This window comes from Rosa rugosa, chromosome 5, assembly GCF_958449725.1.
Source record: "Rosa rugosa chromosome 5, drRosRugo1.1, whole genome shotgun sequence".
Classification (NCBI taxonomy): Eukaryota; Viridiplantae; Streptophyta; class Magnoliopsida; order Rosales; family Rosaceae; genus Rosa; species Rosa rugosa.
The window spans coordinates 43,756,513-43,779,004 of record NC_084824.1 but is presented as its reverse complement, the minus strand read 5'-3'; the positions used below and the strand labels follow the sequence as shown (position 1 = coordinate 43,779,004).

At 38.5% G+C, this 22,492-nt stretch overlaps 1 protein-coding gene across 15 annotated transcripts in view; it reads left to right on the top strand.

The window, feature by feature from the left end:
• The window catches only part of LOC133709239 (calcium-transporting ATPase 8, plasma membrane-type-like), a 48,187-nt gene extending 39,620 nt beyond the window's left edge, over window positions 1–8,567 (top strand). For 12 of the 15 annotated variants that reach the window (XM_062134908.1, XM_062134909.1, XM_062134907.1 and 9 more), the window contains 18 exons: window positions 206–248; window positions 366–446; window positions 891–1,028; window positions 1,128–1,190; window positions 1,288–1,386; window positions 1,740–1,850; window positions 2,100–2,273; window positions 2,748–2,807; window positions 3,710–3,877; window positions 3,991–4,107; window positions 4,476–4,574; window positions 5,396–5,533; window positions 5,629–5,729; window positions 6,176–6,221; window positions 6,320–6,448; window positions 6,961–7,071; window positions 7,163–7,254; window positions 7,576–7,920. In XM_062134908.1, the coding sequence (XP_061990892.1) occupies window positions 206–248; window positions 366–446; window positions 891–1,028; window positions 1,128–1,190; window positions 1,288–1,386; window positions 1,740–1,850; window positions 2,100–2,273; window positions 2,748–2,807; window positions 3,710–3,877; window positions 3,991–4,107; window positions 4,476–4,574; window positions 5,396–5,533; window positions 5,629–5,729; window positions 6,176–6,221; window positions 6,320–6,448; window positions 6,961–7,071; window positions 7,163–7,254; window positions 7,576–7,633 (1,828 nt within the window). In that variant the 3' untranslated portion in view covers window positions 7,634–7,920. Of the gene's footprint in view, window positions 1–205; window positions 249–365; window positions 447–890; window positions 1,029–1,127; window positions 1,191–1,287; window positions 1,387–1,739; window positions 1,851–2,099; window positions 2,274–2,747; window positions 2,808–3,709; window positions 3,878–3,990; window positions 4,108–4,475; window positions 4,575–5,395; window positions 5,534–5,628; window positions 5,730–6,175; window positions 6,222–6,319; window positions 6,449–6,960; window positions 7,072–7,162; window positions 7,255–7,575; window positions 7,921–8,037; window positions 8,321–8,409 lie in introns of those variants that run through there. The other 3 variants (XR_009846184.1, XM_062134913.1, XM_062134914.1) reach the window with 3 other exon arrangements.
• The last annotated feature ends 13,925 nt before the right edge of the window (window positions 8,568–22,492 follow it).

Below are 22,492 nucleotides of genomic sequence, written 5' to 3'. Positions count from 1 at the left end.
ACTCTTAGATCTAGTGGGCATGGGGTGGATGGAGTTAGCGAGAAATATATTGACTTTTTAATAGTAAGAGGAGAACTTAGCAGCATTTTATGATTTTAATCCTTATACAAATGAATAAAAATTGTCTCCTAAGTTTCTGTCATATGTATTCAGCTTTCTAAGTTTGATTTTTCTGTCACTTTGATTGTCTTTGACTGTGACACAGCCGTCTCAGCACAATGAAAAAGATGAAGGCAGACAATGCCTTGGTAGGTGTTCAAAGTTATGCTTTCATTTCCCAATTGGATGTGGTCCCTTGAGTTTTGTTATGGCCAATAATATTCTTTGCATTAAATTCATATATTTGGATGGAACTTGAAATGAAGGTGCGGAGGCCAGCTGTATGTGAAACCATGGCCTTATGCAATGATGCACTTTGTGACAAGACTGGAATAACTTTGAACCAGGTGGATAATTTTTATTATAGCTTGAAAGTTCCCTATTATGATTATAGTCGAGTAGTCACAATAAGACAGATAAACTTAATAGTACAATCATGAAGTTAAAACCTTGAGGATAGTTTTTACAAAAAAGAGAATTGTTTGTCTAACAAAACAGTGAGCAAGAATTGACAAGATCAAATCATGGCCATTGGTTGCATCAAAGGTATTTCTAGAAATTGATTTAGAGAGGAGGATGCCCTGACTGAAGGTCTAACACAAGGGTTTAGGTAAGAAACAATCAGAAACTAACAAGAAATTTGTTTCGAAAAACACCAAGCTCATGTATCTAATTTTCCCACAAAGGGAGAAGGCAGTTATTGATATTGTTATTTTTTCCTTGTTTGTTTTTTTGGTAACCCCTCAATTCCTACTAAACGATGCTCTTGTCGATATTCATCATGACTGTAGATGACTGTTTCTGAGGCCTATGCTGGTGAGAAGAAAATCAATTTTGCTGACAGCACAAGCAACTTGTCTCCGATACTATCGTCCTTACTTGTTGAAGGAATTGCTCAGAATACGAGTGGCAGTCTATCTGTGCTTGGGGTACAGATCTTTGCTACTTCACTTAGTAATATTTATCTACAAAACTAGTGATTGCAAAGGCTTAGTACTTAAATGTAAAAATTTAATGTTTATATGTAGAGTGGTGATGTTCAGGCTTCCGGATCACCAATTGATAGGGCAATTCTGCATTGGGGAGTCAAGGTTGTCTAACTTGGTCACTATTTCCACTTCTCATGTAAACTATATACTTTGTAAATAATATCAGTGTAAATAATATCAGTTACTGATACCTTTGCAGCTGGGAATGAATTTTGATGATATAATGTCTCAGTCTCCAGTTATGCAAGTTTTGCCATTCAGTTCAGAGAAAAAACGAGGTGGTGTTGCACTTAATCTGGTAATTTGAACTAATTGTTCTCTGTTAGGTTGAATCATTTATCTTCCCTTCCATCCTTTAAAATGGAAAGCAATGCTTCCAATACAAATTGCCAAGTTACATACATACATTGGGTGGATCTTCTGATTTTCACATCCTGTTATCTAAGTTCTCATGGGTCATATCAAGCCACACCACCCCAATTCTCTGGATTTTGGATTACTTTTCATCATATCATGACAAAACTATAGATTATGTTCTGCATGATATTATAGGATAGGAAAACCATTTTATAACATAGTTGTTTGCAGGTAACTTACGGCTGAGTTAAATTGTTATTAATGTTTTGATAATTTTTATTTCTGTATTCACAGACACATGGTCGAGTTCATGTACACTGGAAAGGGGCAGCTGAAGGAGTCTTGGCCTCATGCACAAGATACATTGGGGCTAATGATCAGGTTTTACCAATGGATGATGAGAAGGTTGGAGAAAATAGTTTTCTTATACGGAATAGTTATATGGTATTTAGTTAATTGCTCTGCTACCTTCTTCAGTGAGATCCACATCTATAAAATTGTGAGTGTATTAAATGTTCAGATATTGGAAGACATCTTAAAGATTAAAATATCGCTTGAAACTTACATTTTTACTGCTTTGTATGTTTTTGGTGGTTTTGTTTAAATCCCAAATCTCCAAATGGTGATTCTCATGACCATATGTCTCTTTTGCAGTTAACATTTTTTCAAAAAGCTATCGAGGATATGGCTTCTGGAGGTTTGCATTGCGTTGCTATTGCATATAGATCACTTGAGTTGGAAAATGTTCTAATCAATAGTAATGGACAACTAGCGCAGTGGGAACTACCTGAGGATGACCTCATTTTACTAGCTGTTGTTGGTATGAAGGTAGTGCATGCCTCCATAAGTGCACACACATACATATATTGTTTTTTCTGTCTTGCAACGTACAAAGCAAATGTTTCAGAAAATGAAAAATTAATCCCTTGGTCGGAATAATTCCTCTAGTCACTAGTCTGTTTGTTTCTAAATGTCTCCATCTCCACTTCCCCATTGGCAGGCCGTCTTTATTTATTTATTTATTTGTTCCACTTTTGGTTCATCTATGAATGAACACAAATGATTGGTTTAGGTGATTTGTAATAGAAGGTCCCTTTTTGGTAAGGGGGAGCTTCAGTTGAGATGTCAATTCTTTTCATTTCAGCTTCTGTATGCTCTCATTGTATAATGTTTATAACATCATCAGTATTAAATATATGGCTTGTCGTCTTACATTTTTTGTGTTGTGGGGGTGGGATTTTATTCCATTTTTTAAATTTATATTACTGTATTAGTTTATCTTATGTAGACAACAAATTGCAGGATGATAGTCAACCGGGGATCAAGGACTCGGTGGAAATATTGCAAAGAGCTGGCATTAAGGTATTAGTTGGGAATTGTTTATAACGTATTACAGAATTACCATGTAAGCTTCTACTCTTTTGTATGGATGAAGAGGTTTGTTTCTTATTCAAATGTGTTTCAAAGCCACAGGTAAGACAAATTAGATTGAGAAGCCATGGCTGCAATTCTTTGTAGAAAACCAAAATACTGATGTTTTCCCACCTAAACTTTTGTGTGAATTTAGTGCAATTGCCTGTATATTGAGTACGTTAACAGTGGATTTTTTTTTGTTTTTTGTTATGAAATGTGGCCAGTTAGTCCCTACGATTCCGGTCCTTTTCTCTTGGGTTCTTCCATTTTTTTTTTTCTCATGTTGAGGAAAGAAAAAAGCCTGAACGAATTTAGTCCCTCTGTTAGATTTTGGTTGGCAATCAGAGACAATTAAGAAATCCGCCAGTTTGTTAGACTCCAAAATTTGCACATTATTAGATTTCATTCATTTTAGTTCTTTGTTACTAATTGCTAGTTTCTCTATTATTTGCCACTCCTTTTTATCCCTAACAGATGGATTCCTTGGGGCCTCTACTTTCTTCAGTTCGTTGTTTGGTGCAGCAACTTTAGTATGAAATGTCATTTGGATTTTTATCTCTTTCTCTCTCTTGAAAACTGAACCATTGATATAATTTTCACTGTTATCTGAAAATGAAGTTGTTTTGGAACCAATGTATAATTTGTTCAGGCTTTTTTCTTTCCTCATCATTAGTTGTTTTTGTTTAATTAACTATGTTTAAGCTTTCTGAGGATCTCATATGTTTAAAAATAATTTTGATTTCTAAGAAAACTATAGTTGTAAAAAGATACATGAGTGCTTGGGTTTAATAATTTTCAATTCAATATAATTTGGATCTGAAGAAATTTTCCACATCATGAGCCATATATAGGTACGCCTTGTTACGCATGACAATCCTCAAACTGCAAAAGCAATTGCTAAGGAATGTAGCATACTTGCTTCTGATGGGTCAGATGTTAGTGAGGAAAATCTTATTGAAGGAAAAGTGTTCCGAGAACTTTCTGATAGTCAGAGAGAAGGATTAGCAGAGAAGATTTTGGTGGGTAGAGAATCTACATATTTATTCTTCATAAGTATATTAATTATTGGTGGTATTTCGGATTAAGTATTGTGAAATTTTTATTGGACATATATCATTCAATACAAGTGTAGGTAATGGCACGGTCTTCCCCCAATGACAAGCTTTTGCTTGTGCGAGCACTGCAGAAAAGAGGAAAGATTGTTGCTGTCACTGGATATGTCAGTAATGATGCTCATGCATTACATGAGGTTGGAGAACATTTCCTTATTTGCTAGACCTTCTTTAGCCCTAATTATGAAAATGACCCATGGAGTTTTTGTCGCGCATTCGATTAAGGCCCTGATGTTTTAATGTTGTCAATTGCTCATGTAGCTGTCATACTGTTGCAAATTGAGCACAGGGTGTATTTGGCCTTTTCTTTTTGCTTTTTTCTTATTATTTATATTAGCAGCTATATTTATTCTTGCAATCCTGCTTGTCACCATGATAGATTTTGTTGATTTACTACCATATTATTTCTATAAAGTTAGGATGTGAGCCAACAGTGTATTTATATTCTGACATGTGATGCGTGATGGTGTTTCTTATATGTTATATCTATTTCTTTCACATTTAGGCCGACATTGGTCTTGCTATGGGTATTCAAGGGACTGAAGTTGTTAAAGAGAGTTCAGATATCATAATCTTGGATGACAATTTTGCTACAGTAGCCAAGGTTTGTTTCTTTTGTACGGAGTGATTCATTGCTGTTGCTTTTTATCTTCCTTTTCTTCATTATATGTGCTCAAATGAATCTCCACATGCAAAGTCCGTGAGAGAATTAATGATTGAATTAAAATTTGTTCAGTAGGGAATTGTAACTCCAATGGTGGAGAATTTGAACCTCTTATTCCTTTCTAGATTCTTTCCAGAAAAAGAAAATGGTGTGTTCTTGAAGGACAGTTGTCAGGTCGTGATCAGCAGAAAATAACTCCAGCGAAAGTCTTGCTGGCTAAAGATAATTTATACAATATATTAGGCCTTAGATGAATTTTCTTTACCAAATGATATTCCAGTAAACATGAGAGTATATAGTTGTTATAATAGTCAAATGAGGTCCAGAGTAAGCCCATACATGATAAAAGAAATATCAACACAATTTAGCCACAAAACTTGATGATTGGATATATATGGTGAGCTGCAGTACTTTAATATGTAGCAATTAGCACATGGGATGCTTCATTCAAGAATAAGCTCTCTATCTGTTTACACTGGAATTTGTAAGGACTTGTTTTGAAATTTGAACAATTATTCTGAAACCAAAAAGGATTAGCCAATATCGGTTTGGTTTATTGGGTGTCTGGACACACTGTGGCCATAATATCAAAGTCTTGACATCAGAAGATGTGACTTTTTCTAAAACCGTATGAGGCATGCGATTCAAAAATATAATTTAGTGTAGTGTATCCTACTCCCAACATGGTTTTTATGTCTGTGGATGTTGGATCTTCTTATTAATTCAAAATGCTGATTCATCAATGACATTAAATTCTTCAGTGTTTTAGATGGGGACGATCGATGCATGAAAAGGTTCTGAAAGTTATGCAGCAGCAACTTACAGTCAATATTGTAGCAGTAACCATAAACTGCATGGCGGCAGTTTACTATCGTTACATCCCGCTCAATGCTGTGCAGGTTCTCTCCTTTTCTTGCACTTACTGTTTATTTCTCTCCATTGATGCACCTAAGGATGTGGATCTGTTAATTTGGTTTTCTGGTCCTTTTCACAGTTTGTGTGGGTGAATCTTATCATATTTGGTCTTGGACCACTAGCACTGGCTACTGAATCTCCGGCTGATCACCTGATGAACGTACCCCCTATTGACCGAGGGTAAGATTTCTTTGATGGTAAAGTAGAATCGGTTGGTTTCCATTGAGGATCCCTACATAAGAATCTGTGTGTGTGTGTGTGTCATGTTTTGGAACTCTACATTGTACTTCATCAATCCAACTCCAACTGTCTATTTTCAAATCTTTATTCAGTGATTGTCCTTGCAAAGAAATATAATGGTAGCAAACTCCAGTCAAAAACAGATGTACTATAATCTTCCTCATGCTCATTACTTATGGAGGGGGTTGTGGTTTGTAAAAAGGGGGTGCCAATTTCAATTCCCTTATTTTTTTGTCTCTTCACTTTTGCTTTTCACTGATATAGTTATATTCTGTTCTTGCTTTGACTATGGTTGCTTAAACTGGACCCGATTTTGAGTTAAATAATCAACAAAACCAAATTCTGTGATGGTTCTAGTAATGCACTTCTGTTACAATATCTTACAGACAAACTCTTATAAAATATATTCAGTGGAAGAGACTGTTGACACAGGTAAATGTTCTTTTCTTGAACTAAAGCAACAAAAAGTATTACCGCATGCGTTGTGTTATTGATAAATTGTTACTGTAAATGTGGTGTGGAACTTTCAGGTTCTGTACCAAATTATTGCCCTGCTTGTCATCAATTTTCAAGGAGGGAGTTTACTGAAAAATGATACCAGAGACCATGCCACAAAAATGAAGAATACAATGATATTCAACACATTTGTTGTTTGTCAGGTAACTTGGTCTTCACTAGTTAAATGGAAAGTAATTTCCCTTTTCTTTGTTGGATTCTAGTAGCTGCCTTGTTTTAGAAATTTTTGGTCTGTCAATTTTTTTTTTTCCTTTTAACAAAAGAAAAAGAAGACAAGCTTTTGGGTTTGATTTAGGGTGTTATAAAGCAAAGTGATTTGAAATAGTTCATTATTCATTTGCGATTCTAGACGTCACAACTTCCTGGTGTGTTCTCTTCCTAATGCTGCCTATGTTTGCATTTTTACTTTTTTAGGAATTTTTTTTCTGTCTAAATTTTTCTAAAAGGTACCTTACTATGCCGTCAGTAATATGAGGACTATGACAAGCTTCCCGTTTTGATTTAGGATGTTATAAAGCAAAATGATTTGAAGAAAAAGAAATTTTTCATTTGCATTTCTAAACATTAGCATTTCCTGATCTGCTCTCTTCCATTTAATTCCATATGCTGCATTATTATCACTTCAACGAATCTAATTTCTTCATATATATCTCAGATTTCCATTGAATTCGGAGTTCGAAAGACTGGTATAGTGGACCATCCTTTGAAATGGATTACTGCTAACTCTGTGTTTCTGGGAATAGTTGGAATAATTCTTTTGATTCAGGTGCAACATTTTGTACTCCTTTTCTTTTCTGTCATATAGCTTGATAAACATTCCCATCTGTTTACACTATATGTTGCTGCATGTTCTGTAGTTTATCATCATTGAGTTTCTTGGAAAGGCGTTTTTCTTAGTCAGGCTTGACTGGAAAGAGTGGGAGTTTTCGCTGACTCTTGGCATTGTCGAGTAAGTTGATGACTGAAGATATCATTACAGTTTTAAGGGTGTTACTCGATTGTTATTTATTGTTAATGAAAGATTTAAAAAAAAAAAAAATATATATATATATATCCCTACCCCACCATCTAGTGAAATTCTATTGTCAGTGAAGATAATTATCACATGTAATCATATGTGCTAGAGTTTCCTGAATTTAGCTTTTTGGGTGCCGGATGGTATTGGCTATCCGGTAAAGGAAAAAAGATCGTTATCGCATGCATAGTGTCACAAGTTGAATACTCAAGTGACTTATCTTCTTTTGTTTGCTGAAAACTCTCTCTCTCCCAGGTTGTTGTTTGCACTGCTTCTATTTCTGAAGGACCTGGCACAAAGGAATCTTAATTAAGATCCTATGTCGGTGATGTTTAAGATTTGAAGGTTCCATACATCTTCATGAAACTTATGTGCAGTGGAGTTGCGGTAAGTGAACTTGAAAGTTGTGTCACTGTGTATGGTGTATATAAGAAATGCCCTTCCCACTGAAAGCCCTACATTAATGTAAATTATGCTACTATGCAACTGATTTTATTACAATATTGCCTTTACTTGTACAAGTATGACTGCTAAAACTCTCCCCAATAACCAGCACAATTAATTGTGCTTGTATATATATCTACATCACACTTTTTTTCACTAGTACGTAAAGCCTACATTACATTTCTTCGAGTCAAATTGGCCTGGTGTGATACGGTTGCAGTTTCCTAGTCTTTGCATATGACTGATGGGAGTTTCTCTCCTCTATATATAAAGGGAAATTGGAAGTTTGGTGTCAAAGGGTCTGCCTGTCACCTACTGCTCTCGCTCTTGATTTTGAAGTTGCCAAATTCTGAGGAGTGGATATCAATCCGTATACAGTCCCTCTAACCATATTTTCTAAATAATCGAGGGTCAATCCGAATTGGTCTTGTTAAAGATCCGCTACAGACTGAATACGTTTATTTTTCAAATGATTCATATCATCAAGCGTACCATTCCATATTTCATTCCAATCAAATGATCTGCAGCTGCCAAAATTTCTCGCGGTAACAAAAATGTAATGTTCTGAGGGATCCTTGGTTATGATTTTGCCTGCATTCTCTATCTTATTTGTTTACTCATTCTCTTATTCCTCATTTGGGGTAGGTATATGGAGGGGAAAACAAAAAACAAAAAAAGGAACTGTCGAGTATGGGAGAACAAAAACTGAAAATTCCAGTGATAATATTGATCTTCATGACTTCTTCTAGACTCAGCAATATGAGACCTATGACGAGTTTCCCGGTTAGATTTTGGGTGTTATAACTTACGAAGTAAAGTGATTTGAAATTGCTCTTTATTCATTTGCAGTTCTAAACATTAGCATTTCTGTTCTGTGCTGGATAGAATGAGAATATGTTATATTATCACTTCAATAAAAAGTAGTCTTCATATTGCGGATTTCCATTGAACTTGGAGATCGAAAGACAGGTATTTTATCTTAATGTCATAAGGAAATCGATTTAATATCAAACTTGCTACAACATGGATTTGAATCCTAGGAATCCTAGTATTTTATTCCTCTTCGGGTATGCTAGGGTGTGTTGTGTACTTTTGTATACCAGTGAGGGATGTACTAGGGTAGTGTGCTCTATATAGTGGATTCTTTTAAGTTCTAATGGTGCTTCGAGACAAGTCATTATTGTATGGTTTGTTGAACTACATAATTGATGACCTTTGTTGAAGGAAAATCAGTTTTGTGTGTGCCTAATCAAACTAGGGGTAGTAATAGGAGAGAAGGTTCTAGAATTCCTAATCCTAATCGGATTAGTTTTCCTTGTAACATTAGAACATGTACTTTGTAATCCCTATATATAGGGCTCCTATTCTCAATAATGAAATACAATTCTCTCATCAATCTCTCTCGAATTCTCTTTTACTTAAACACGTTATCAGCACAAGCCCTAACCACAAAACAGAAAACCAAAAACCAAAACCCGAAAATCTTCTTTCACCACCGCAGCCCCTAGCCAGAGCTAGCCGAGCCTTCGCTGCAGTCTGCCCTCGCGTGCCCCGCGCTACTCGCCCCTTCGCTGCACCTCGCGCGCCCGTGCGCTTGCAACTCTGTATCGCTGCCCCTGCAGCCTCATCGCAGCCCCTGCTGCCTTGCGCACTGCCCCTGCAGCCTTGCAGCCAGTCTACTGCCCCTGCAGCCCCGCGTTTCAACCATCTGCCACGACTAGGATTGCAAACCGGCTGCAATCCTAGCTTAGGATCGAACAGTATCTGCAATCCCGACTTAGTATCGATCAACAATAATCCAAGCTTCCAAAAGTTCAAGAATCCAAGAATCAAGGTTTCAAGTTTCAAATTAACAAGTAAGTTTTTATAATTAAAGTTCCCGCTTTCCGTACTTTAATTTCTCCTTCTTTTTCTTCGGGGACTTGCAACCTCCCTTCTTCTACATCCCACCTTTCTTATAACGTGGGTTCGATTCTTGAAAAGCGAAATCGTGGGGATTCAAGCAATTAACGAACTAAGAGCGTTCATAAGACTTCGGACTAAGAGCGTCCGCAAGCATCGATTTATGACCATATAAACATCATTGTTTCGGTCTAATCCAATCATTCTTGGAAATCGATTTCTTGGTAGCATAGCACGGAAATCTTATTATTTATTAGTTGTCATGGAAGTTTTAACTCCGAAACTAATATATTTCTTCTTCTTATTTCAGGATGTCGAAGCCAAAGCTTGACTTTCCTATCCTTGACTCAACTGGCTCAGAATATCATAGTTGGGTCACGGATGTTGAGAACCACCTCACTTCAAAAGGGATCCTACCTGTAATTCAGGCACCAAACCCTGATCTCATATTTGAGCGTACGACTACGAATAATGCCACCGCTCTCATCTTGATGAGACGCCACATGGATAAATCACTCCGATTGGAGTACATGGCAATCAAGGATGCTAGAGAATTATGGGTTGCGCTAGAAGAGTGATTTGGTAATGTTGAGGATACCCTCCTCCCCGACTTGAAAGTTCAATAGGGCAATCTACGGTTCATGGTAATGTCAAAACCATGTTGGGGTTCTGTGGACAACCTGTCACAGAGCAAGAACTGTTTGAGAAAACTCTCTCCACCTTCCCCGTATCAGCAATTTTGCTATCAAAGCAATATCGAACCTAATACAATACTAGACGGATCACGAGGTTTCATCAGCTAATTAATGTGATGTCTGTAGCTGAAAAACATGATAATATCCTCGTGAGGAATTATAATTCAAGGCCTATAGGAACTAAGAGCGTTCAAGAGGCGAATTATAATAATGCACTCAAAGGAGGGCGCAAGGAGAGGAACCCTAAAAATAAGGGACACAACAGACGTTTTGGTCCATATAACCGCCCTACAAAGGAAGGTAATCGTCAGAATGAAGGACGAACACGTGGCAACACATGGCAACGTGGGAAAGGAGGCCGTGGGGCTCTAGGACGTGGAGGAGCCGCCCAAGGCCGTGGGAATGGCGCCAACTCCTCTAGGGGACGACACCCAAGTGTAAACAATGCACCTCAATTAAGGGGAGGAAATCACAATGACATGTGTCATTGGTGTGGATCAAGTGAGCATTGGTTCAAGCAATGCAATGCAAGCAAACAATTAGTTGCGCATTACAAGGCATATAGAGACTTTAGAGAGCATGAAGCCTATCTTACTGAAGAAGAAGAAGATGGTGATGATGCCAACGTCAATCTCACCATAGTGGACTTCAAATCTGACAAAGAATTGCACAAGGATGCTGCAGATTTTGATTAGTATAGTCCTTAGTTTTATTTTCCAAGAATTATGTAATGGCAATATGCCTTAGTCAATAAATGACATTTTGTATTAACTCTTTCTCATGTGGCGCATCTAATTGAATATGATGTCTAGGAAAGTAATTGAGATTAGTGGTATTTAAGAGAGCCTCGCTCCACCGCCATCTCTCTCTATTTTCCTGGTCATATTTAATTGGAGTTACCAAACGGATAGAGCGACTACGATTTGTCTAAATTTGATTTTTATGTTGGATTAGATTTTTGGTCAAGAAACTTTGATGTAATCATTGGCTATTACTAATAAAGTATCGATTTATTTTTTTCAATGTCTTGGACATATTTTAATTTCAAACTTTATTATTTTTCAGTATGTTTCCCGAAGAGCTAGAATGCCTCGTGGATAGTGCAACTACACATACCATCCTTCGAAATAGGCAACTATTTTTATGGATGACACCTTCTCGATCTTCCGTGACTACGATGGCTGGATCATCTCAATTGATTCATGGTAGAGGACCAGCCCAATTTATGTTGCCAAATGGCACAACTTTAAATGTCACCGAAGCTCTTTATGCTCCTAGGGCAGGAAGGACCCTACTGAGTTTCAAAGATATAAGGGCCAATGGTTTTCATGTGGAAACACATTGTGAGAATGGACAAGTGTTCCTTTGCATCACTTCTAATGACTACGGACATAAAAAAAGTCTTAGAGAAACTTATGTGTCGATGTAGTGGGTTGTATGGAACCACTATTTGAATAATTGAATCCAATCATGTTATGAGAGATGATTTATGGGATTCTGACACATATAGGCTTTGGCATGACCGTTTGGGACATCCAGGTCGTGATATGATGATCCGTATATTAAAAACTTCGCACGGGCATCCATTTTTCAGAATGAAAAGAAGTAAAAATCGGTTTTTGGACACCGAAAGAGCACATGCGCCTCACGGCGCCGTTCACCCCCAAAATAAGCCATCCTTGGCCGACGCCGCCGTCCTCCTGCGGCCTTAGGGTGGCATTGACGCCACCAATGCTCTTTCAACTCCAAATTTTACTTCTACAGTCAATTGTGACTTCGTGGCTCAACCAAAATCCTCATTGGTTGTTTCTAAAGCCCATCATTCGTTCTGCAAAGCCTGCTCTTTAGTAAAATTAGGATCGAGACCATCCTATGCAAAGGACACTAAAGAAAATATACCATTCTTGCAAAGAATGCAAGGTGATATTTGTGGACCTATTCAACCACCATGCGGACCATTTAGATATTTTATGGTGTTGGTTGATGCATCGACACGCTGGTCACATGTCATGCTATTGTCCACAAGGAACTCTGCATTTGCTAAACTCCTAGCACAAATTATTAAGTTAAGGGCTCACCACCCTGATCATCCTATAAAGTCTATAAGATTAGACAATGCTGGGGAGTTTACATCAAAAACTTTTGATAATTATTGCATGTCCATTGGGATTGAAGTTGAACATCCAGTTCCTCATGTTCACACCCAAAATGGTCTCGCGGAAGCCGCCATTAAACGACTACAAATGGTCGCTAGGGCATTGGTAATGCGCACTAATCTCCCTATTTCTGCTTGGGGCTATGCAATATTGCATGCAGCTGTGCTTATTCGTCTGAGGCCCACTGCCACTCAACCCTTTTTTGCGTCCCAGATGGTAACTGGTTATGAGCCTGATGTCTCACACTTACGCATATTTGGGTGTGCAGTTTATGTGCCAATTGCGCCGCCACAGCGCACCAAAATGGGTCCTCAACGACGATTAGACGTTTACGTTGGATATGATTCTCCAACGATTGTCCGCTACTTAGAACCCTTGACAGGCGATCTCTTTACCGCTAAATTTGCGGATTGTCACTTCAATGAGACAGTCTTCCCGTCGTTATGGGGAGATAAGAACATAAGTGTTCAACAGGAACGACATGAATTGTCGTGGTCTGTCCCCACTCTGTCTCATCTTGATCCCTGAACCGCACAGTCCAAAATTGAAGTGCGGAGAATTCTCGATCTTCATAACGTAGCAAAATCGATGCCTGATGCATTTTCTGATATCGCTAAAGTGACGAGATCACACATACCTGCTGCAAATGTGCCTGTAAGGATTGATGTCCCTAAAATTAGAGGATATGACGCCATCTCAAGGGTACCTGAGCATGGCACCAACGTCCCCTCTCATAGTGATGGTGACGTTGTGGCTAGGTCCATGGCTCCTGCCAGGAAGCGCAGGAGGCCCATAGGTTCGATGGATTCTCGCCCAAGAAAGAAAGCGAGTTTGGCACAAAATAATCCATTAATCATCGATGTAAATAATCCATGTCATGAGAATATTCCGGATTATGGTTATGTCCAAGAGACATCATTGGGGGACGCTCCAATGTCAGAACCAATTCCAGAGAATAGAGAGATCTCCATGAATTACACTAGTGTACATGAGATGATGGATAGAAATTCTATGGCTATTGATGATGTATTTGCATATCATGTTGCAAAATGAATTATAGAATATGATGATATCAAACCTCGCTCTGTCGAAGAATGTCAACGAAGAGCGGATTGGCCTAAATGGAAAGATGCGATCCAGGCTGAATTGGATTCACTAGCAAAGAGACAGGTATTTGGGCCTATAACGCAAACACCCCCAGATGTAAAACCTGTTGGCCATAAATGGGTCTTTGTTAGAAAGCGTAATGAGAAAAATGAGGTAGTTAGATATAAAGCCCGCCTCGTGGCGCAAGGTTTCTCACAACGCCCTGGAATCGACTACGAGGAGACATATTCTCCCGTAATGGACGTTATAACGTTCCGCTACCTTGTCAGTTTGGTAGTTTCCGAAAAACTTGACATGCAGCTTATGGATGTGGTTACAGCATATCTCTATGGGGATCTAGATTCAGAGATATATATATGAAGATTCCAGATGGACTTCAATTACCCAAATTAAGTGGCTCTAAACCACGGAGCGCGTTTTCAATAAGATTAAAACGCTCACTATATGGATTAAAACAATCCGGACGGATATGGTATAACCGTCTAAGTGACTACTTGATTGGGAAGGGATATATTAATAATGAAATATGCCCATGTGTGTTCATTAAAAGAACAAGTTCCGGATTTGCAATCGTAGCAGTTTATGTCGATGACATGAATCTAATTGGAACTCTAGATGAGTTAAAGGAAACTGCTAAATATTTGAAATCCGAATTTGAGATGAAAGATCTTGGGAAAACATGGTTTTGTCTCCGTTTAGAACTCGAGCACCGTAGTGATGGGATTTTGATCCATCAGTCGGCATATACTCAGAAGATCTTAAGGCGCTTTAATGAAGATAAAGCAAAGCCTGTGAGTACTCCCATGATCGGTCGTAGTCTTGAGCCCGGAAAATATCTATTTCGTCCAAAGGATGAGGACGAAGAATCATTGGAGGCCGAAGTGCCCTATTTAAGTGCAATAGGCGCATTATTGTACTTAGCTCAATGCACAAGACCAGGCATCTTCTTAGCAGTGAACTTGTTAGCTCGACATAGCTCTGCGCCAACATGCCGCCATTGGATTGGTGTAAAGACAATCTTTCGATACTTAAGAGGTACGATTGATATGGGCATATTCTATCCTTACAGAGAGAAAAAGAATGACGGAAATTTGGGACCGGACCCCAAGAGGCAAATTGCCACCGTCCATAACATAACCGCCGGCCATGGTGGCCGGCCTCACCCTACTCCCCTCCATCAAAACGACAACAATGTTTTGTTGGGTTTTGTTGATGCAAGGTATCTTTCTGACCCTCACAAAGGTCGCTCCCAAACGGGTTATGTCTTTACCATGGGAAGCACTGCGATATCTTGGAGGTCTACAAAACAGACCATTGTTGCTACTTCCTCGAATCATGCAGAGATTATTGCTCTACATGAAGCCGTGCGTGAATGTATATGGCTAAGGTCTGTAATTAGACATATTCAAGGAAGTTGTGGTTTGAAGTCTACCACGGATGAACCTACATGCATTTATGAGGATAATGCAGCTTGTATTGAGCAAATGAAGTTAGGTTTCATCAAGGGTGACAACACCAAGCACATATCGCCTAAGTTCTTTATAATCAGCAACAACAATCACTTCTAAAGATTGAAGTGAATCAAATCCGATCAGATGATAATGTAGCAGACTTATTTACTAAGTCGTTACCTAAATCCACCTTCGAGAAACATGTGAAGAGCATCGGATTGAGAAAGTTATCCGAACTCCCATGATTGTAGCAATCAGGGGGAGATATCGACATCAGGGGGAGTTATAATGTCTACATGTTCGATCTCGAAGAGTAGAGGACGTGTTGTACTCTTTTTCTCCTCCTCGAGCGTGTTTTTGTCCCACAGGGTTTTTTTTCACTCGAGCAAGGTTTTTAACGAGGCAACGGATGAAGCGTCATCACCAAGTTTGAGCGGCACAAGAGGGAGTGTTGAAGGAAAATCAGTTTTGTGTGTGCTTAATAAAACTAGGAGTAATAGGAGAGAAGGTTCTAGAATTCCTAATCCTAATCGGATTAGTTTTCCTTGTAACATTAGAACATGTACTTTGTAATCCCTATATATAGGGCTCCTATTCTCAATAATGAAATATAATTCTCTCATCAATCTCTCTCGAATTCTCTTTTACTTAAACAACCTTTTGATTAAAAAAAATCTTATTTAAAAGAGACCTTATAGGAATGACCAATTTAATTGGACGAAAATGATTGTTCCCATACAAATTTTTAAACACATGATAGACGTTGTTAGATGGGAGTGAGTTGTATGAAAGACAAAGTTTAAAGTGAATGAAATTTATGAGTCAAGTGTCGAATGGATCATATTTTTTTTGTAGGAATATTATCACATATAGATTTTTTTTTTTTTTCACAACATACAAGAAGAAAGCCTAATATCATTTGGTACAGTGACGTAAATCTCTGAGGAGGTCGTGAGTTCCCCTCACTTCTTATAATTGTCAATTGTTTGATATAAAATGTCAAAAGCACTGAAGCAATCAGGCTGAGTGCGCCGGAGTTTCCGAAGCATGGAGTCGACGATGACGATGACTGTGAGTCTGTGACTATGGCAAGTCTCAAACCCAAACCGATGCGACCCAAAAGCCCTTACCTTCCCCATTCATTGAACTCAAGAAGAATCTTCAAGTCCTTGTCTCTCCCCAATCATTCAGTGGGAGCCCCGACACTGGTAGATCAATTCGACCCGACCCGACAATCCCAATAGAGCGAGCCGTGACTCCATCCAGCTCATGGTACACCGACCCTTCCTTCTACGCTCAAGAACTCGACTCCGTTTTCTACCGTGGATGGCAAGCCGTAGGTCAGCTCCTATTTGATTCATCCTGTTGTGCGGAAGCGTAACAAACAAGGTATTGATATGAATTCAACAGTAACAAACAAAGCAAAAATAACTAATAAACAAACCACAAAGAACACCAAGATTTATAGTGGTTCACTCAATCAGTATGATTGAGCTACATCCACTTTCGGAGCCGGCAAGATATTCCACTATGATCAATTTGGAAAAACATACAATTAGAGTTTATGAACAACTCTCTCTACCCAAATCCCCAATACACCCAAACCTTTTAACTCTCCTTTGATTCAAATAGAGAAGAAGAATAATACTTACTTCTCATATACAATACATAGCAACACCAACAACTAAGCTTAAGAAGCTTCAACTATGGAATTGCTAAGTCTCCAAAAGGAGAGGAAAGACAGAGTATTCAAGAATGGCTATCAATTATGTTTCTCCCTTCTGCTTCTCTCTATTTCACGTTGCTCTCTGTGTCTTCACTTCTACCACTTCATCCAGCTGCAATGATTAATTATATGTCTATAATTAATCCTAGGATTCCCTTCCGTTCCAATGGCTGCCACTTATCAAGAAACATATTCATTCTACTTTTGTTTCTTTTTGACTTCTTTTTCTCACTCTCTACTTTTGGCTGCCATATATTCTCTTTCCATGGCTTTACACGGCTGCTCCATAATTCCCTTGTCCACATATGTATTATTAGACTTAGCACATGCAAACATAGGATGCAAAACATGTGGGTACCTACTCCAGAGAAACTTTCGGCTGCTATGTCTTCAAGTGAAGACAACATCAACAATCTCCACCTTGGCTTCACTTGATACAATAATATCACAAGTAGAATATCACATACCAATTTGCCGCTCCGACATCCCCGTAGGGAAGATCAAATGCTACAAACACCAATCAAGTTCAAGCAATGCTTGAACTTGCTCAATGGAACTGGTTTGGTCAACATATCAGCAGGATTTTCTTCAGTTCCAATTTTCAGGAGCTCTATATCACCATCCTCCACCAGTTGACGAATCTTGTGAAATTTGACATTGATATGTTTAGTGCGAGCATGAGTAACCTGGTTCTCTGCCAAATGAATAGCACTCTGACTATCACAATAGAGATCCACATAATCTTGAATTATTCCCAAGTCCTCAAGCAAACCACGAAGCCAAACTGCTTCTTTTGCACCCTCTGTTACCGCCATGTATTCAGCTTCTGTAGTCGACAAAGCAATAGTAGATTGCAAGTTCGACTTCCAACTCACCGCTCCACAAGCAAGAGTAAACACATAAGCTGTAGTAGATCGGCACTTATCCAAATCACCTGCGAAATCAGAGTCCACATACCCAACAACACACTGACTCATCTTATCCTGCTTAAACACAATTCCAACATCCACAGTACCAAGAATATACCGTAGAATCCATTTCACTGCTTGCCAATGACTTTTACCTGGGTTATGCATATATCTGCTCACCACACTTAAAGCCTGTGAAATGTCAGGTCTAGTACACACCATACAGTACATCAAGCTACCAACAGCACTAGCATAAGGAACTTTAGCCATATATTGCATATCATCATCAGTGCTAGGAGACATAGAAGATTTAAGCTTGAAATGAGAGGCAAGAGGTGTACTTACAGGTTTAGATTTATCAACCATGCCAAACCGTTGTAGTACCTTCTTCAAATATTGTTTTTGTGACAAACAAACCTTGCCTTTCGATCTATCTCTTTCAATTTCCATGCCCAAAATCTTCTTAGCTTCTCCCAAGTCCTTCATTTCAAATTCACCACTCAACTGTGATTTTAATTTTTCAATTTCCACTTTGCTCTTAGATGCAATTAGCATATCATCAACATACAAGAGCAAATAAATGAAGCTCCCATCATGTAGCTTGCGAAAGTAAACACATGGATCATACAGACTCCTAGTGTACTTCTGACCAAACATAAATTTATCAAACCGCTTGTACCACTGTCTTGGAGACTGTTTCAAACCATACAATGATTTATGCAGTTTGCAAACCAATTTTTCCTTACCAGCAACTTTAAAACCATCTGGTTGAGTCATATAGATCTCTTCTTTCAATTCACCATGTAAAAATGCAGTTTTGACATCAAGTTGTGCTAACTCAAGATCAAACTGTGCAACCAAGGCTAAAAGAATACGAATAGAAGAATGCTTCACAACAGGAGAAAATACATCATTGTAGTCTATTCCTTCTTTTTGTGCATAGCCTTTAGCTACCAATCTAGCCTTGTACCGAGATCCTTCCTTTTTAGCAAATACCCATTTGCAGCCAATTGCTCTCTTCCCATGTGGTAACTGAACCAACTCCCAAGTCTTGTTCTTGTGAAGAGACTTCATCTCTTCATCCATTGCTTTTTCCCACTCTACACTATCTGCATGTATCACAGCTTCTTCATAGGTAGAAGGAATTTCTTCTTCAGTAATTGGAAGTGCATAAGTTACCATATCATTTAGCCAAGCTGGCTTTGGAGCATTTCTTTTTCCTTTTGTAAGTGCAATAGGTCCATGTTGCTGTGGAGACTCTTGAGCTTGAGCCTCTACTTCAATACTTGAATCTTCATTTGTAGAATCATCTAGCTCAACTGTAGGACTACCTGGATCAATTTGAGTTTCATCAAATTTTTCTTTAAACTCCACCTGCTTCAAACTCTCTATGATCATCTCCTGTTTTTGAGAATCATTCTGCTCACTCTGATTAACCATAACAGCCTCATCGAATGTCACATCTCTGCTTACAATAACTTTCCTCACATCTGGACACCAAAGCCTAAATCCCTTCACACCATCATTAAATCCCAAGAAAATAGCCTTCTTGGCTCTCGGATCAAGCTTGCTTTCCCTGACATGAAAATAAGCAGGACAACCAAAAATATGTAAGTAATGATAATCAGTAGCAGGTTTTCCAGACCATACCTCCATGGGCGTTTTACCCTCATTTGCAGCAGTAGGCAACCTGTTGATGAGATGGCCTGCATATGTAACTGCCTCAGCCCAAAACTCTTTGCCTAATCCAGCATTAGACAACATACATCGAACTTTCTCCAGTAAAGTACGATTCATGCGCTCTGCTACCCCATTCTGTTGTGGTGTCTCTCTAACTGTGAAGTGTCTCACAATGCCCTCATCTTGACATAACTTCAAGAATGGATCGGACTTGTATTCACCACCATTATCTGATCTGAGCCTCTTAATTTTTCGACCGGTCTGAGTCTCAATCATCTTCTTCCACTTCACAAATATATCTAAGACTTCATCTTTATGCTTCATGGTGTACACCCATACTCTTCTAGAGAAGTCATCAACAAAAGAGACATAGTAGTGTTTACCTCCCAAAGATGCAGTTTTGGTAGGTCCCCACACATCTGTGTGAACATAGTCTAGAGCACCTTTAGTCTGATGAACTGCAGTACCAAACTTCACTCTAGTCTGCTTTCCCAATACACAATGTTCACAAAATTCCAACTTGCAAGTCTTTGCACCCTTCAACAAACCTTGCTTCACTAATCCCTGCATTGCTTTCTCACCAGCATGTCCAAGACGCATATGCCATAATCTGGTAGTATCTGCATCATCTGTAGTCTCAGAAATTGCTGTTTCACTTGTCACTGTACTCCCTTGTAGAAAATACAAGTTTCTATCTCTAGTACCTCTCATCATCACAAGTGAACCTGACACAACTCTGGCAACTCCATTCTTCAATGTAACTGTGAGACCCTTTGATTCTAAAGTTCCCAAAGAGATAAGATTTTTCTTCAAGTTCGGAACATACCGAACATCTGTCAATTCTCTAACAACCCCATCATGCATTTTGAGACGAATTGTACCAATCCCTCTAGTTCTGCAAGGACTATCATCTCCCATCAAAACTACTCCACCATTTAGTTCTCTTAAAGTAGAGAACCATTCCTTGTTAGGACACATGTGGTGTGTACAACCCGAATCCAAAATCCATTTCTCAGAATAATCAAGTGCAGATGAGCTTGCCAAAGCAAAATCAATCTCATCCTCTTTAACATCATCAAAGGTAGATGAACAACTCAATGCAAAACCAAAATCATCATCATCTTCAGATTTTGCAACATTCACTTCAGAACCCTTCTTGTCTCTAGTCTTCAACTTGGGACAATCTTTCTTCCAATGCCCCTTTTGGCGACAAAAGGCACACTCATCTTTTGCAGGAAATTTGCCTCTTGACTTGGAACGAGAATTACCTCTTTTTCCACCAAACTTTCTATCTCCAGATCTTCCTCTTACTACAAGTGCTTCACCTGTCACTTTCTGCAATTGCTTCTCCTTCTTTCGACACTCATTATTTATCAATGAATTACACACATCATCAAATTTCACAAATTCTTTTCCATGCAACAAAGTTGTAATCAAATGCTCATACTCGTCAGGGAGAGAATTTAGCAAACACAAAGCCTTATCCTCATCACTAATTTGCACATCTAAATTAGCCAAATCTGCAAGTATCTTATTGAAATCACTGATGTGTTCAGACATAGAAATACCTTGCCGATAATTGAATCGGAAAAGCCGCCTCTTCAAGTGAAACCGGTTTTCAGCACTCTTGATCATGTATTGGTCTTCCAATTTCTTCCACAGCTCTTTTGCCGAAGTTTCCTTCATGATAAAGAACTTCATATCCTTTGCAAGACACAATCTGATAGAACCACAAGCCCACTTATTAATCTGCTTCCACTCCTTCTCACTCATATCTTCTGGTTTGTCTTCAAGAGCTATATCCAATTCTTGTTGACACAAGACATCCATCATCTCACACTGCCACATGCCAAAATTGTTTGTTCCATCGAACTTCTCAACTTCAAATTTGGCATTGCCAATTGATGGCCTAGTAGTCGACGATGAACCCGAACTCGAATTTTTCTTTGTGTCAACCATTGAATCCAATCAATACACAACTCCCAAATTCAGAACCGAAGCTCTGATACCAGTTTGTTGTGCGGAAGCGTAACAAACAAGGTATTGATATGAATTCAACAGTAACAAACAAAGCAAAAATAACTAATAAACAAACCACAAAGAACACCAAGATTTATAGTGGTTCACTCAATCAGTATGATTGAGCTACATCCACTTTCGGAGCCGGCAAGATATTCCACTATGATCAATTTGGAAAAACATACAATTAGAGTTTATGAACAACTCTCTCTACCCAAATCCCCAATACACCCAAACCTTTTAACTCTCCTTTGATTCAAATAGAGAAGAAGAATAATACTTACTTCTCATATACAATACATAGCAACACCAACAACTAAGCTTAAGAAGCTTCAACTATGGAATTGCTAAGTCTCCAAAAGGAGAGGAAAGACAGAGTATTCAAGAATGGCTATCAATTATGTTTCTCCCTTCTGCTTCTCTCTATTTCACGTTGCTCTCTGTGTCTTCACTTCTACCACTTCATCCAGCTGCAATGATTAATTATATGTCTATAATTAATCCTAGGATTCCCTTCCGTTCCAATGGCTGCCACTTATCAAGAAACATATTCATTCTACTTTTGTTTCTTTTTGACTTCTTTTTCTCACTCTCTACTTTTGGCTGCCATATATTCTCTTTCCATGGCTTTACACGGCTGCTCCATAATTCCCTTGTCCACATATGTATTATTAGACTTAGCACATGCAAACATAGGATGCAAAACATGTGGGTACCTACTCCAGAGAAACTTTCGGCTGCTATGTCTTCAAGTGAAGACAACATCAACACATCCCTCTAATGATTACAACAATCAATCTATGAGCTTTTGGAATTGTTTTCAATTTTTCAGGATATACTGAACAGATGAAGAATCCTGGGGACTTTTTCACCGGCAGGTCCGGTTTTCAATGTTGAAGCTTTTTAATGAGTTATTAGTAGTAGAGTTGTGTTTGGATTTTTGGGTTCTCCGATTCAAATTCCTCTGGTTAAACTCGAATTCTAGCTCACTCTACTGTGCCTTCCGTACTCCACAAAAGGCTCTTTAAATCGGATTTAGAAGAGACAAAAGCCAAGGGCGTTTTCCACTGATAACAAGAAAAAC